Below are 13,625 nucleotides of genomic sequence, written 5' to 3' on the forward strand. Positions count from 1 at the left end.
AAAAATGCAAAAACAAAAATAACAAAAATTAAAAAAAATAGTTTAAAAAGACAGAATTTTAAAAGAACCACTAAATGACTAACTCAGGTTAAAAAATATCATGACTTCAATTTTCTAAAGTGTTATGTGAGGGAGAATAACACAAATATAAAAATAAAAAGACTTAATAGCTTCACATCTTGGTGTATTTTGGGGAGTAACATTATGGTAGGGGAGCATGAAAGCCATTACATTCCTACTGGTTTTCTGATGTAATTAAAAATGAACTTTACTGCAATGGAATTTACTTTTACACAACTGAGGTCAAACCAATAATAACTTAATCATAACCGCAATGAGCTTTCCTTCCCTGGGAAGACACTTGTATAATACTATATGAAAGTATGAACTACCTATGTTGAGTGATGCCTATGATGTCTATACATCTACTATACATCATACTATAAGTATGCTTAAGAGCCAGAAATAATTATTATAGCTCCAAGGTGGATAATGGGGATAAAACTTAATTAGATAAATTACTAGTTCTGTTGCCAGATTTTAAAGGTCAAGAGTTGAACTTCATGTAGACAAAATTTCCCATGAAATAGTCTACAAGAACCCTCCTTCTGAGAGACAAGCCTGCTCCCAAAGGAAGCAGAGAGAAAGGTGAAGTTTCTGGTCAGGCTTTTATGTTCTACATGCAAAAGGTGGCCCATGTAAAAATTGGCAGAAAAGTCCTGCTTAACAAGAGAAATTCAAGATCTCTCAAGCTTCAACACTGCTGGTGGCATCATAAATTAGTATGTTACTTGGCAATGTATATCAAGAGCCACATAAAGTCTCAAACCCTTTGGCAGAGTAATTGCATTTCTAGGAATCCATTATAAGGAACCACTACTAGTACTGCTATTAATAAATTACAGTCTAATCATGTGATGGGATATCACTCAGCTTTTTAAAAAGAGAGATATGCAGAAATAAAAAACTTATGCTTATATGAGAGAACAAGTTGAAAAATTTATGAACTATAGTATAAAAACATACAATGTACATTTAAAAAGACATTGATTTGCATGCAACAAAATGCTATTTTAGTACCCAAGGAGGTGTCAGTTTTTGCAAGAAGTGTATAAAATCATGTATAGTACATATACATCTTCTCAAACAATAAACACTAGAAGTATAATTACTATGAGACCATAATTTTTTAACTTTTATATATATGTATTTTTAAAGATTTTATTTATTTGATGAGAGAGCACAAGCAGGTGGAGCAGCAGGCAGAGGGAGAGGGAAAAGCAGACTGCCCACAGAGCAGAAAGCCTGACACAGGGCTCATCCCAGGACCCTTGGATCATGACCTGAGCCAAAGGCAAATGCTTAACTGACTGAGCCACCCAGGCAACCTGATCATAATTTCTTTATATTAAAAAAAAATGAGAATCATGTGTTAAGACTCAGAACAGGACAAGGATGCCTATTTTCACCACTATTCAATACAGTACTAAAGATCCTAGACATTGCAATGGGCAAGAAAAAGAAATAAAGTGCATTAATATTAAAAAAGAAGTAAAGTTTTCATTTATTTGCTGATAACATAATTGTTTATACAGGAAAACTTAAAGAATCTATAAACACATCTATAACTACCTACTAGAACTAGTAAGTGAACTTATAGCAAGGCTGCAGGATACAAGGTTACTATGCAAAAATCAATTGTATTTTTACATATTAGCAACAAATTTTTAAAATTCCATTTATAATAGTGTTGAAAAATATAAAGTAAATTTAATAAGAAACATGCAAGCCCTGTACAGTGAAAATTTTAAAACATGTCTGAGAGAAATGAAGGACCAAAATAAGTGAAAAGATGTTAAGTTCATGGTCAAAAGACTTAAGAGATTATTATGAAGATATCCACTGTTCCTATAATCCCTTACAGACTCAATGTAAATTTTTTTTTTTAATTTTTATTTATTTATGATAGTCACAGAGAGAGAGAGAGAGGCAGAGACATAGGCAGAGGGAGAAGCAGGCTCCATGCACCGGGAGCCTGATGTGGGATTCGATCCTGGGTCTCCAGGATCGCGCCCTGGGCCAAAGGCAGGCGCCAAACCGCTGCGCCACCCAGGGATCCCTACAGACTCAATGTAATTCCAATCCTAACCCCACCAGGTTTTTTGCCTTTTTTTTTTTTTTTAAGATGTTATTTGTTTAATAGAGACACACACACACACACACAGAGAGGTGGGGGGGGGGGGGTGACGAGGGAGAAGCAGGTTCCATGCAGGGAGCCTGACGTGGGACTTGATCCCAGTTCTCCAGGATCACACCCCAGGCTGAAGGCGAGCTAAACCGCAAAGTCACCAGGGCTGCCTGGTTTTTTGCTTTTTAATGAAATAGATAAGCTCATTTAAAAAATGTATACAAGGGCCAGAATAAGTAAATGTTCATAATGTGCAAATAAATAAATAAATAAATAAATAAATAAATAAATAAACGAACTTTGATCCCTACTTCAAATCACACATGAAATGTAACCTCAGATGTATCATCAAGCTAAATGTAAAAGCTGATACTATCAAGCTTTTGGAAGTAAACACAGACATATATTCATGATTTGAGGCAAGGCAAAAGTTTCTTAGGACAGGGAAAGTAATAACTGTAAGAGGAAAATACTGATGAGGTAGACATCACCAAAATTCAAAACCTCTGCTCATCAAGACACCAATAAGAAAATAAAGAAGTAAACAACAACCTGGAACAAAACATTTGTGAAACATATACGGACAAAACACTAGTTTCCAGAAAAAAATTTTTAAAATGCCCACATTCCAATAATATAAAGATAAACAACTCAATTAGAAAATGGCTGTGAGCCTGGGTGGCTCAGTCGGTTAAGGTTAAGCATCTGCCTTCAAGCCTCCTGCAGCTCCCTGCTCAGCGGGGAGTCTGCTTCTCCCTCTCCCTCTGCCCCTCCTCTCACTCATGCTCTTTCTCAAATAAATAAAATCTTTAAGAAAGGTTAGAAAATGGCTAAATGATATGAACAGAGTTCACAAAAGAAGGTATGCCAATAGCCAATAAGCCCATGAGAAAGTGCTCAGTGTTGCCAGAGAAATGCAAATTAAAGCTACAAAGAGATACTACCACATACACACAACACACAAGAATGGCTAAAATTAAAAAGACTAACATCAAATTATGGTGGAGATGTCCAGTAACAGAACTCATGTATAGTTGATGAAAAGTATAAAATGGTACAACTATATTGGAGTGAAGTCTGGAAGTTTCTAAGAAAAAATTCACCTACCTTTATGACCCAACAAATTCTCTCCTAAGTATTTTTCCAAGAAAAATGAAAGCAAATGTCAACAATAACAAAAACAAAAAATGTATAAGAATGTTCATAGCAGTTTTACTCATAAAAGCCAAAAATTGGAAATAGTATAAAGGTACTTTGATAAGGAGAAAAACTGTGGCCTATTCATTCATACAATGAAATATTAGCAATAAAAAGAAACAAGCTATTTACTTGTTTTAACACAGATAAAAAATCTCTAAACTTTATGCTGAAAGAAGCCTTACATAAGAGTACAACTGTATGGTATCATTTATATCAAGTCCTAGAAGAGGCAAACAAATCTTTGGTAGAAAAAATTAGAATATGTGGTTAGGTCTAGGAGGTTAGGGTAGGGATTATCTAGGATGGGGCATAAGGGAAGGTTTTAGGATAACAGCAAGATTTTTTTTTTTTTTGGATTATACTAATATAATTAGTATTATATTTGTGAAAATATTTATTTGCCCAAATTCACCTCATATGTACTTAAAATTTAATTGTATGTGAATTTTACCTTGAGAAAAAAATACTGTTAAGAATTACAGAATTCCAGTTAATGATATGCATACTGAAGTACTAGTTGAAAGTGCACTGACGTCTGCAGTTTTCTTTGAAATGCATAAAATGAGATGGACTGATGAAGAGATGAATAGATAAGTAGAAAAACAGGCATAGTAAAATGTTAATGATAAAATCTAGGTGTGGGTACCTAGGAATTCATTGTAAACAATTTTTTTTTCCAATTTTTCTGTATGTTTAAATTTCTCCATAACAAAATGCTGGGGGAAAAATAGGCACCATTGTTTTGATGTTGACAGAGTATTACATATTATTTTTTTAATATTTCCTAAGTTCTGGTTTTTTTTCCTTTTTTTTTTTCTATTTCCTAAGTTCTCTATGATGTGCTATAGTCTATAATTTTAAACACTTTTAAAAGAAAGGAAACAAGGGACACCTGGGTGGCTCAGTCAGTTAAGTGTCCAACTCTTAGTTTCGGCTTAGGTCAAGATCTCAGGGTCATGAAATCAAGGCCCAAGTTGAACTTTGTACCAGGCATGGAACCTGCTTTAGATTCTCTCTCTTGACTCCTAACTCTGGGAAATAAACAAGAGGTAGTGAAAGGGGAGGTGGGTGGGGGATGGGGTGACTGGGTGACAGGCACTGAGGGGGGTACTTGATGGGATGAGCACTGGGTGTTATACTATATGTTGGCAAATCGAACTCCAGTAAAGAAAATATACAAAAAAAAAAAAAAAAAAGATTCTCTCTTTTGCTTTCCCTCTGCTCCCCCCCTCCCTCTTTCTCTCTTTCTAAAAAATAAATAAATAAATGGAAACAAATTATATTTATTAAAATCAAATAGAAATTTTTTTCAAAACAAGCTAAAAAATCTCACTTTTGATTCAGTGAAAGTTAAAATATTCACTATTTTAAACCCGCTTTTATTTAAATCACTAAAAGTCTTAAAATATTCAGTGATTTTTAACTAATTAAATGTATTATTAAATTTCCTTGTCTTTTAATGCCTTAACATTAAACTTTTCCTTCTACTCAAAACCTCCCCATATCATTCTGTGTAATGTATGCTCATTAAAAGTACACCATTTCTTAGACTCTTAATAACTTAGCAGGGCAATATTTCTTAAGAAATTTGAGAGTTGGCCATTTACTTTCAAAAAGGCTTTATCTTTAGATAAGCACAAGCTTTAGGCCAGGTGCTAGTCATTTGTGTCTTGTTAATTTCCAAAACAAACAGAGGAGAGTGCCATGCAATTTCCATTACACACACTTCACCATTAGTACCAGGGTTTATTAGCTTGACACTGCTCCAGGAATAATGGTTTCATTCCTCACTGAAATAATATAATGTGCCACATAACTCAGCAATGCGGAACTTCTGAAAAATGTTGTCATGTTAAACATGGTCATGTTTTTAAAGTCTCCATTGTGCCAAAACAAAGGCCATTTGCTGTAGGGAACTCACTTGGGGCATGGAGAATTCTCACATGGGCCTCAGACTTACCTCATCGCTATGTCATACGATTCCGGGTGAATACAAGTTTGGTCCAAAGGATTTGGCTTCAGCACAACATTCACAGCAGTTTTGTTCTTCTTCTTGCCCTGCTTCTCATTTGTGACCTCAACACCTGCTGAAGATGTCACAGCAACTTCCTGAACTTGACTGGCAGATTCAGTTTGCTGACCACTGTAACCATTTAAAAGAGGCAAGGAATGGGAGGGGAAGGAAGGTTGGGAAGAAAAGAAGTCTTTAAAATGTGCTTATTTCTCTGCCATACAAATACACACAAACAGCACCCACATGCTGACCTTGACTTCACAGAAATTATCATGTATTTATTTAAACACTGTTAATAGAGTTTCCTGTTACTTAAAGCCAAAAACATTCCTGACTCAGCCTGTATAATTGGTATTCTAGGAGAGAACAGAGAAAAATGAAGGAAAGTAAATTAAAAAGAAAAAGGAGAAGGAGAAAGAGAAGACGATTTCCCAGAACTGAAGAGAATTACAAGTTCTTAAAAGAACCTACTGAGTACGAAATAGGATGACTGGAAAAAGACTCAGGTTTGACATATTGTGAGGCAACTTTACAATATGATTCAAGAATCAAGAGAGAAAAATAAAACAGATTACCTCAAAAGGAACTAGAATCAGACTGGCATCAGATTTCTCACTGGTAAACATCAGATGCCAGAACACAGTGAACCAGTATCCTAAGAGTTCTGAGAGAAAATGATTTTGAATTTAGAATTATATACCTCACCAAACTAGCATTCCAAAAGGAAGGCAAATTAAAATCATTTTCAGACATTTAAGGGCTAAAGTACAACCTATATAATATACCTTCTCTGAAAAGAATTTAAGGATATATATATTCCAGCAAAAACAAATTCAACAAAAGTGATAATGTAGACTACAAGAAACAGTGATGGGCAGAGACTATACTAACTTATTAACTGCTAATGAATAATGTAAATATATATAAAGAACAGTCTGAAACTAAAGTTAAAATCCCATGTCATCTTATCATGGGACATATAGTTGAAGGGAAAAAGGCTGGGTAGAGTCCTAAGGTGCCGGTCTTCTCCAGGAGGACAAAGATACCTATTAACCGCAGAGGCTAGTCCAAATGATGCTTAAGGATAATCATCAGAAAAAGACATTCAACTTGAAATCACTAAGGGGAGATAAAAATGAGGTGGGAAAACTAGTTAGCTGAGAAATCCAACAAACAGCATGAAAGGAATTCAGAAAGCATGATGATGAGAAAATATGCAATAGATATAAGATTAACATCAAAAACGGTAATAAATGAATATAAGATTGAACAAAACCATGAAATCTACTGGTCTATAAGAGTTGTATCAGGGATCCCTGGGTGGCGCAGCGGTTTAGCGCCTGCCTTTGGCCCAGGGCGCGATCCTGGAGACCCGGGATCGAATCCTACGTCAGGCTCCCGGTGCATGGAGCCTGCTTCTCCCTCTGCCTGTGTCTCTGCCTCTCTCTCTCTCTCTCTGTGTGACTATCATAAATAAATAAAAAAAAAAAAAAAAAAAGAGTTGTATCAAAATTAAAGGTCACAGAAAGTTTGAAAAAAAAATACTAAGCATACTAAAAAGGCAAAAGCAGCAACATTGCTAACAAACAAAATAGATTTCAAAGCAAAAAACACTCAATGAGATAGCAGTAGTCCATTCTGAATAAAGGTATGATCTATTAAGATTAACAGTCATGAATTTTCAAGTACTTCATTATCAGCTGATAAAACATAAAGTTTTAAAAACAACCCAAATGAAAACAACAATAAAAACCAAACAAAAACAACCCAAATGTTCATCAATAGGGCACTGATTACATTAGATTATGGCCCACCCATAAATTAAATATGATGCAGAGATTATAAATAATGATATACATCTATATGTAATATGTATAAAGAATTCTGAGATCTATTACTGAAATAAATAAAGCAAGTTTCAAATAGTTTAATTAGATAGCAGAATCCCTTCTATATGCATTTTTAAATAATAAACATACAAGTTGATCTAAGTATAAATTTACTATTGGGAAGCAATATATTAGAAACTATTTTGAAGTGACGGTGGCCTTTCATTTTTCATTTTATTCTTTTTTATATTATGTGAATTTTCTAACCAAGTGTTTAAAAAACATATAAACTAAGAAACATGGGATTATTTTATCCTCAATTGTTTTTCATTTCTGTCTTCTAGGTTTTGTTGTCTACTTACAAAAGGCCTCCTAACGTTCCAGTGTTCTGCAAAATTTACCCATGTTTTCTTCTGGGACTTTTACAGTTTCACTCCTTCTATTTAAGTCTATGATCCATCTGGGATTTATTTGGGTATAAGATATGAGGTGGAATTATAGCTTCCCCCATGCGTTCAAATTCCTGCCACTTGTCATAATACCACTTTTTGGATAGTTAATCAATTTTCCTCACTGTTTGAAACTTCTCCTTTATCATAAACTAAATTCTGTCTATGTTTTGAATTTCAGACTCTATTCTCCTCCACTTCTACATCAAAACTAAATGGTTATATAACTCTTTTTTTTTTTTTTTATTTTTTTTATTTATGATAGGCACACAGTGAGAGAGAGAGAGAGGCAGAGACACAGGCAGAGGGAGAAGCAGGCTCCATGCACCGGGAGCCCGATGTGGGATTCGATCCCGGGTCTCCAGGATCGCGCCCTGGGCCAAAGGCAGGCGCCAAACCGCTGCGCCACCCAGGGATCCCCGATAACTCTAATTTTATATTATTATTATCCAGCAGGGCTGGTTTTTCCCTTTTAGTCTTTTGCAGAATAAAGATTATTTTTCCATATTATCTTTCTTATAATTTTGTCAAAAGAAAAAAATAATATGAATGAAACAGGTAGCCCCAGAGAAGCAAATACATAAACACCATTTCGGGATGCCTAGGTGGCTCAATTGGTTAAGCAGCCAATCTTGATTTTGGCTCAGGTCATGATCTTGGGGTCCTGGGACTGGGCTCTTATTGGGCTCTGTGCTCAGAGGGGAGTCTGCTGAGGTTTCTCTCTCTCCCTCTGCTCTTTCTCCTACTTGCATTCTTTCTTTCTAAAATAAATAAATAAATCTTTGAAAAAAACCCTATTCTTTCATGACTATAAAATGCTAAGAAGTTTACCCAGTTTCTTTGCTTTTGTACTACCAGGATTAGAAGTTAAGGGCAAGAATTTAGCTCTTAATCTACACAATTATTTTTTGGTCAGTTTTCAGGGAAGAGGGAGTGAGAAGGCCCAACTTCACTTAGAGAAACAGATAAAAGTGGCCATTGTGAAGTCCTCTTTGTCACCTCACCTTGTATAAGTCCTTCCCACTTGTGATGCTCCAATCACACTGGCCTTAGTTTCATTTCCAGAATACACCAAATTTGGTCATGCCTTGGGACCTTGCAGATATACTGTCTGCCTAGAATGCTTTCCTTCCAACTCCTGTGTGCTTAGCTCCCTCATCTCACTCAACATTCGGTTCAAATAACTTTTCAATGAATAACTCATATAAAGCATAATAAACTCATACTGTTCCCCCAAGACAGTGTCACATCTCTCTGTTTTAATTTGTATAACTTACTACATCTGAAACTATTTATTTTACTAGTTTATTTACTGTTTGTCTCACGTATTAAAATGTAACTTCGTGAGAGCAGGAAATCTGTTGATTTGTTCACTACTGGATTCCAGTGCCTAGCAAAGATTGGAGAGTCAACACATGTTGAAGGAATGAACAAATGGACACCTAGGTTTGAAGCCAGTGAGCAGGAGGAGCAACAATAAAGGAGGACGCTGATAAAGAACCCAGAGCACACACTTTACTAATTACCTGCAAAATGTTCGAATATAATCCTGGTTGATTCTGATGAAGCCAGCACACTGTTGGAAAGACTTTGGACCAAGACCTTTCACTTTCTTTAGCTGTTCTCGGTTGATGAAGGGCCCATTTTTCTCTCGCCATTCAATAATATTTTTGGCTCGGTTGGCATTGAGTCCTGCAATATGCCTAGAAAAAATAAACAAAAGGAGTACTGCGGCAGACACAATAGTCCTAAGAGTATTCAAAGAAAAGACCTCATCAGAAAAGTCAATGACATAAAACATCTGCATCATAAAAACAACTGCAATTACATACTGTCATGTGGCTCTAAGTTAATCCAAAAGGGAGTTAAATAAAAAAGACAAAGGGGGATAGAGTAGTCCAAGAGGAGACAAGGACAAGAGAATACAGAATAGTGATAAAACCAGTAGTGGTACTAAGGATGCTGGTAAACTGGTTAACACTAGTATAAGAAAAAGAACTGTTCCCCACATTCTATACTATTCACATTCCTTGTATTTCTGAATCAAGTAATAGTTCTGCTTATTCCTGTGTAGTAGTTTACAAACTGAGTTAGCAGCAAGAGTTACAATAGCTACAGTTGTATTGTATTACTTCTCCCCCCTTTTATCAGCTTGCTCTCATTAAAGACTCAGATGACAGAAAGGAGGTGAACCATGAATGTCATGGTTAGTATAAAAATATAAAAACTATAGTATTAGATAGTTTGCTTGGTATTATTTAAAAAGTTAAAATTTAAGAGATTTTTAACTCTGTCATTGAATTCCATACATGAAATTATGGAATATTTGTAGCTGTGATAGAGAAGCAACACCATAAAATAAACATAAGGGATATTTTTCTGCAATACTAGTCTCAAAGCAAAAGAGTCCAGATCTTTTACAGAGGTCCAGAATTTCATGCTGCATCGGCAGAATCGTGTAGTAAGTGCAAAACTATGAGAGAAAAAAATCATCTCTTCTAAAACCCCAGTAAAACAGGACAGAGTATGTAAGATGTGATTATAGTAAGATAAGGGTTTTGACATGTGACTTGTAGAATCCAGGTAAAAATATGATAACCATACCTTGAACCCTCAGAATTTATCTTTTGGTTACTGCCAGCTTTGACAGATGTATCCACAAGACTGAACCAGTGAAAAATACCTACTCTCATGTGGTGGGAAACAGCTCTTTTCCATGTTAACCTTATTTAAATTCTATTAGCAACACTAATGCACTCAATGGTTACCATATGCTCTTCACTTTAGATTTGCAGTATTAAAAATGATAATGTGAATTGTTACAATTCTTTTCTTAAATTATGTCTTCCCCTCAAACTGATTAGGTAAAGCAATGAACTCATAGATTTTCTATACTTGACAACTTTATACATGTGTCTCCTTATTTTAGCTAAATTTGAACTGAAGAGTCAGTTAAACTTAAGATTCTGTGATCTGCAGCCACAGAACTCTTGTCTTACCTTAACAAAACTTCCGAACAGATGTTAATATCCACTCCCACAAAGCTGACACATTCCTCTACAACACTGTCCAGCGTTGCCTTGAGTAAAGTCTGAGATACGTCGTGCTAAAAAGACAAAGATCAAATGTCGACCAAAGGTGAAGGACACGCAGTTTTAGGGCTATTCCATTATGCACCTATATTACTGGTAGCTGGCAGAGACACAACATAGTAAACTTTTTCATTTTTCTTAAATATACTGTTAGTATGTAATTGAGCTGAACTTAAGGAAGCGGTCTTCTTACTCCCTAAATCACTCATACACCTAGCTTCAATAGAATAGCACCAGTAATTTTTGTTTTCCCAGAATTCCGCCAGGCCATTGGTTCTCAAACCCTAGCTTGCCCTCAAAATCACTGGCAGGGCTTGTTAAAACACAGCCTGCCGGACTCCATATCTAGAGTTTCTGACTCAACAGGTCTAGGATGGGGCCTGAGAATTTGCATTCTAATAAGCTCCCAGGTGATGCTGTTGCTGCTGGTTCCAGGAGCACACTTTGAGACATACTGGTCTCCATCATTCACACAGTGTCTGGTAGTGTTTTCCTGACTTACATGTGTATATTATTCCTTAGTTCTTCTTAAGAGAAGAAAAATGTAAATTATAGTAGAAAACAGTACACTAATACACAGTAAGTCTAATAGTAAATCAAAGTCTCCTGTTTCATCACACTGAAGATATCGTTGCTACTAAGATGCATTATTATTTTATGTACCTATTAAATCATGACACAATGCTTTATTACTTGAAATTTTTATTTTTTAAATATTGAAAGAATTCTTTTGGACTTATTTAGAATTTTCTTAAATCATCTATCAGAGATTAAAAGGAAAATATAAGCAATCTAAACTGGTTAAGGTATTCATAAAATTTCTTCACATTCAGCATTCAACTTTTCTGATCTTTTTTTTTACTCAGTCTTAAATGTCCAAGTGTTGTCCTTTATACTCTGAAGATTGCAGGTAATGCAGCATTTCCTAAAAGAGTAATGTTCTATGGTGTCTGAGATTATCTTTAAAGGTTCCAATGCTCATTCTGTAAGCTTTGATAGTAGTTCTATCTTAATCTTAACAGAAAAAGTACCAATAGGAGATTTTAGACAGCAATAAAACTCCTTAAAGGTCCTTAAATGTTTTATTGTTCAATAGTCTGTTGACTAAAATAATGAAGAGTTTGCAGTTCAGTCATGACTCCAAGATTAACAATCAAGTCCACAGAGAATCCACACCATTATTTGCCATGGGGGCCAACAGCAACTGTAAGATACCATTAATTGTTAAGAAGCATTCTGATTTCAGAGATGTTAAAATGTAAGAAAATGTGCATCTTAGAATTTATATAACACAGTATTTGGAAGTAAATATTTGTTGGCTAACTGAAGCAAGATTACCATGATGAGTACCTCATAATATGCTTGATTTATTCGTAATTCTAAAATTAAAGATCTTCTGATTGTTTTTCCCAGATGTGAAAATACGGGTTAGCATCTTTCTCCATTTGTCTCAAGAAAACAAGGTTAAGTTTGACAACCTGAGGTTCTCAGGAAGACCATATAGTAAATAGAGTCCCCAGGTACTGTGATTATGTTATTATCTTTTAATAATAGTAGAAATTTTTGTTCTGAAAGACTGAAGGGTACAGTAGTACTTTTATATTTCAGAGACAACCTGACTAGTTATCTAGGCCACAGCTAAAAACCACAGACATAATTTTAAAACTCCTACTAAGCAAACATAATCATGAAATGGATCATAAAAACCTAATTAAGACCTTGCTGAGAACTTAATTACTTTAAAAAAAATTTATTACTGAGAGTGGGGGAACAGAGAGAGAGAGAGAGAGAGAGAGAGAGAGAACGAGAGAGAGAGAGAGAGAGAGAGAGAGAACGAGAGAGAGAGAGAGAGAGAGAGAGAGAAACCCAAGGAGACTGTGCTGAGCATGAAGCCTGACTGGGGGATTAATCTCACAACCCTGATATCAGACTTGATCCCAAACCAGAAGTCGGTTGCTCAACTGGCTGGCTGCACCACCCAGGTGCCTCAAGAACCTAATTACTTTTGATCCACACCACTTAAGAAGCTAGATGGTCTTTTCTTGGTGTAAGTAGATGAGAAGCAGCAAAATGAAAAGGGGGCTTGCAAAAATGAGAGGGTAAGAGATGGTGGACAATGTAGTGGCAAACACAATGATAGCAACAAGAAAAATATCTGAGGAAAGAGACAAAACTATGAAAAAATAGGAAAAACTAAAAGTAATAGTTGGGAGCCATTAGAATAAAGGTAAACAACTCCACATATGTCAAATAACACCAGATGCTTGGGATAGCTAAGTAAGTAGAAAGCAGTTCCTGTAGCTGGACAGTCTTGGTTGCCTATCCCACTTCTAGCCTCCAACCTTCTTTTCCTCCTTCCAAACAAAAAGTCTGTGTTTCATGCATCTACTCCATCTCTGGAAGGCCAGGGTGTTGAGATTTGTACTGTTATGATAATAATAGTACAGTCAGTGGTTTTCAAGCTGAGGGTTGTGACCAATTAGAGAGTCATAAAGTTAATATGGTGGCTTGCCACCAGCATAAAAAAAGTCAAGAAAGAAACAGACCACATCAAGTATGTTGCACATATTCTCAACATGGAATGAACAGTGCAATAAATAATGCACCCAATTGAGAGTATCACGTGAGAAGAATACATAAATTGGCCAGGAACATGTGTTTTGTTCATGGATATCTCATTGGATCTTCTGATAAACAATGGTCACTGAGTGACAGAGAGGCTAAAGAGTAACTTTACAGATTTATGAAGCAACTATCAAAATATGAGAAGTTTCTCCTCTATGGCAAAGTTCTGATTCTTACAACTAAGTTTAGTCACAAATTTTCAGTGTATTTTTCAGAAAGGATGTTCCT

At 35.5% G+C, this 13,625-nt stretch overlaps 1 protein-coding gene across 1 annotated transcript in view; it reads right to left on the bottom strand.

Annotated features, from left to right (window-relative positions):
• SRBD1 (S1 RNA binding domain 1) overlaps positions 1-13,625 on the bottom strand; it is a 189,609-nt gene that overhangs the window by 19,112 nt on the left and 156,872 nt on the right. The window contains exons 17-19 of the mRNA XM_025465747.3: positions 10,680-10,786; positions 9,207-9,383; positions 5,349-5,531 (exon numbers count right to left, since the gene is read on the bottom strand). Of these exons, the coding sequence (XP_025321532.1) occupies positions 5,349-5,531; positions 9,207-9,383; positions 10,680-10,786 (467 nt within the window). The remainder of the gene's footprint in view (positions 1-5,348; positions 5,532-9,206; positions 9,384-10,679; positions 10,787-13,625) is intronic.

This window comes from Canis lupus, chromosome 10 (genome assembly GCF_003254725.2).
Source record: "Canis lupus dingo isolate Sandy chromosome 10, ASM325472v2, whole genome shotgun sequence".
Taxonomy (NCBI): domain Eukaryota; kingdom Metazoa; phylum Chordata; class Mammalia; order Carnivora; family Canidae; genus Canis; species Canis lupus.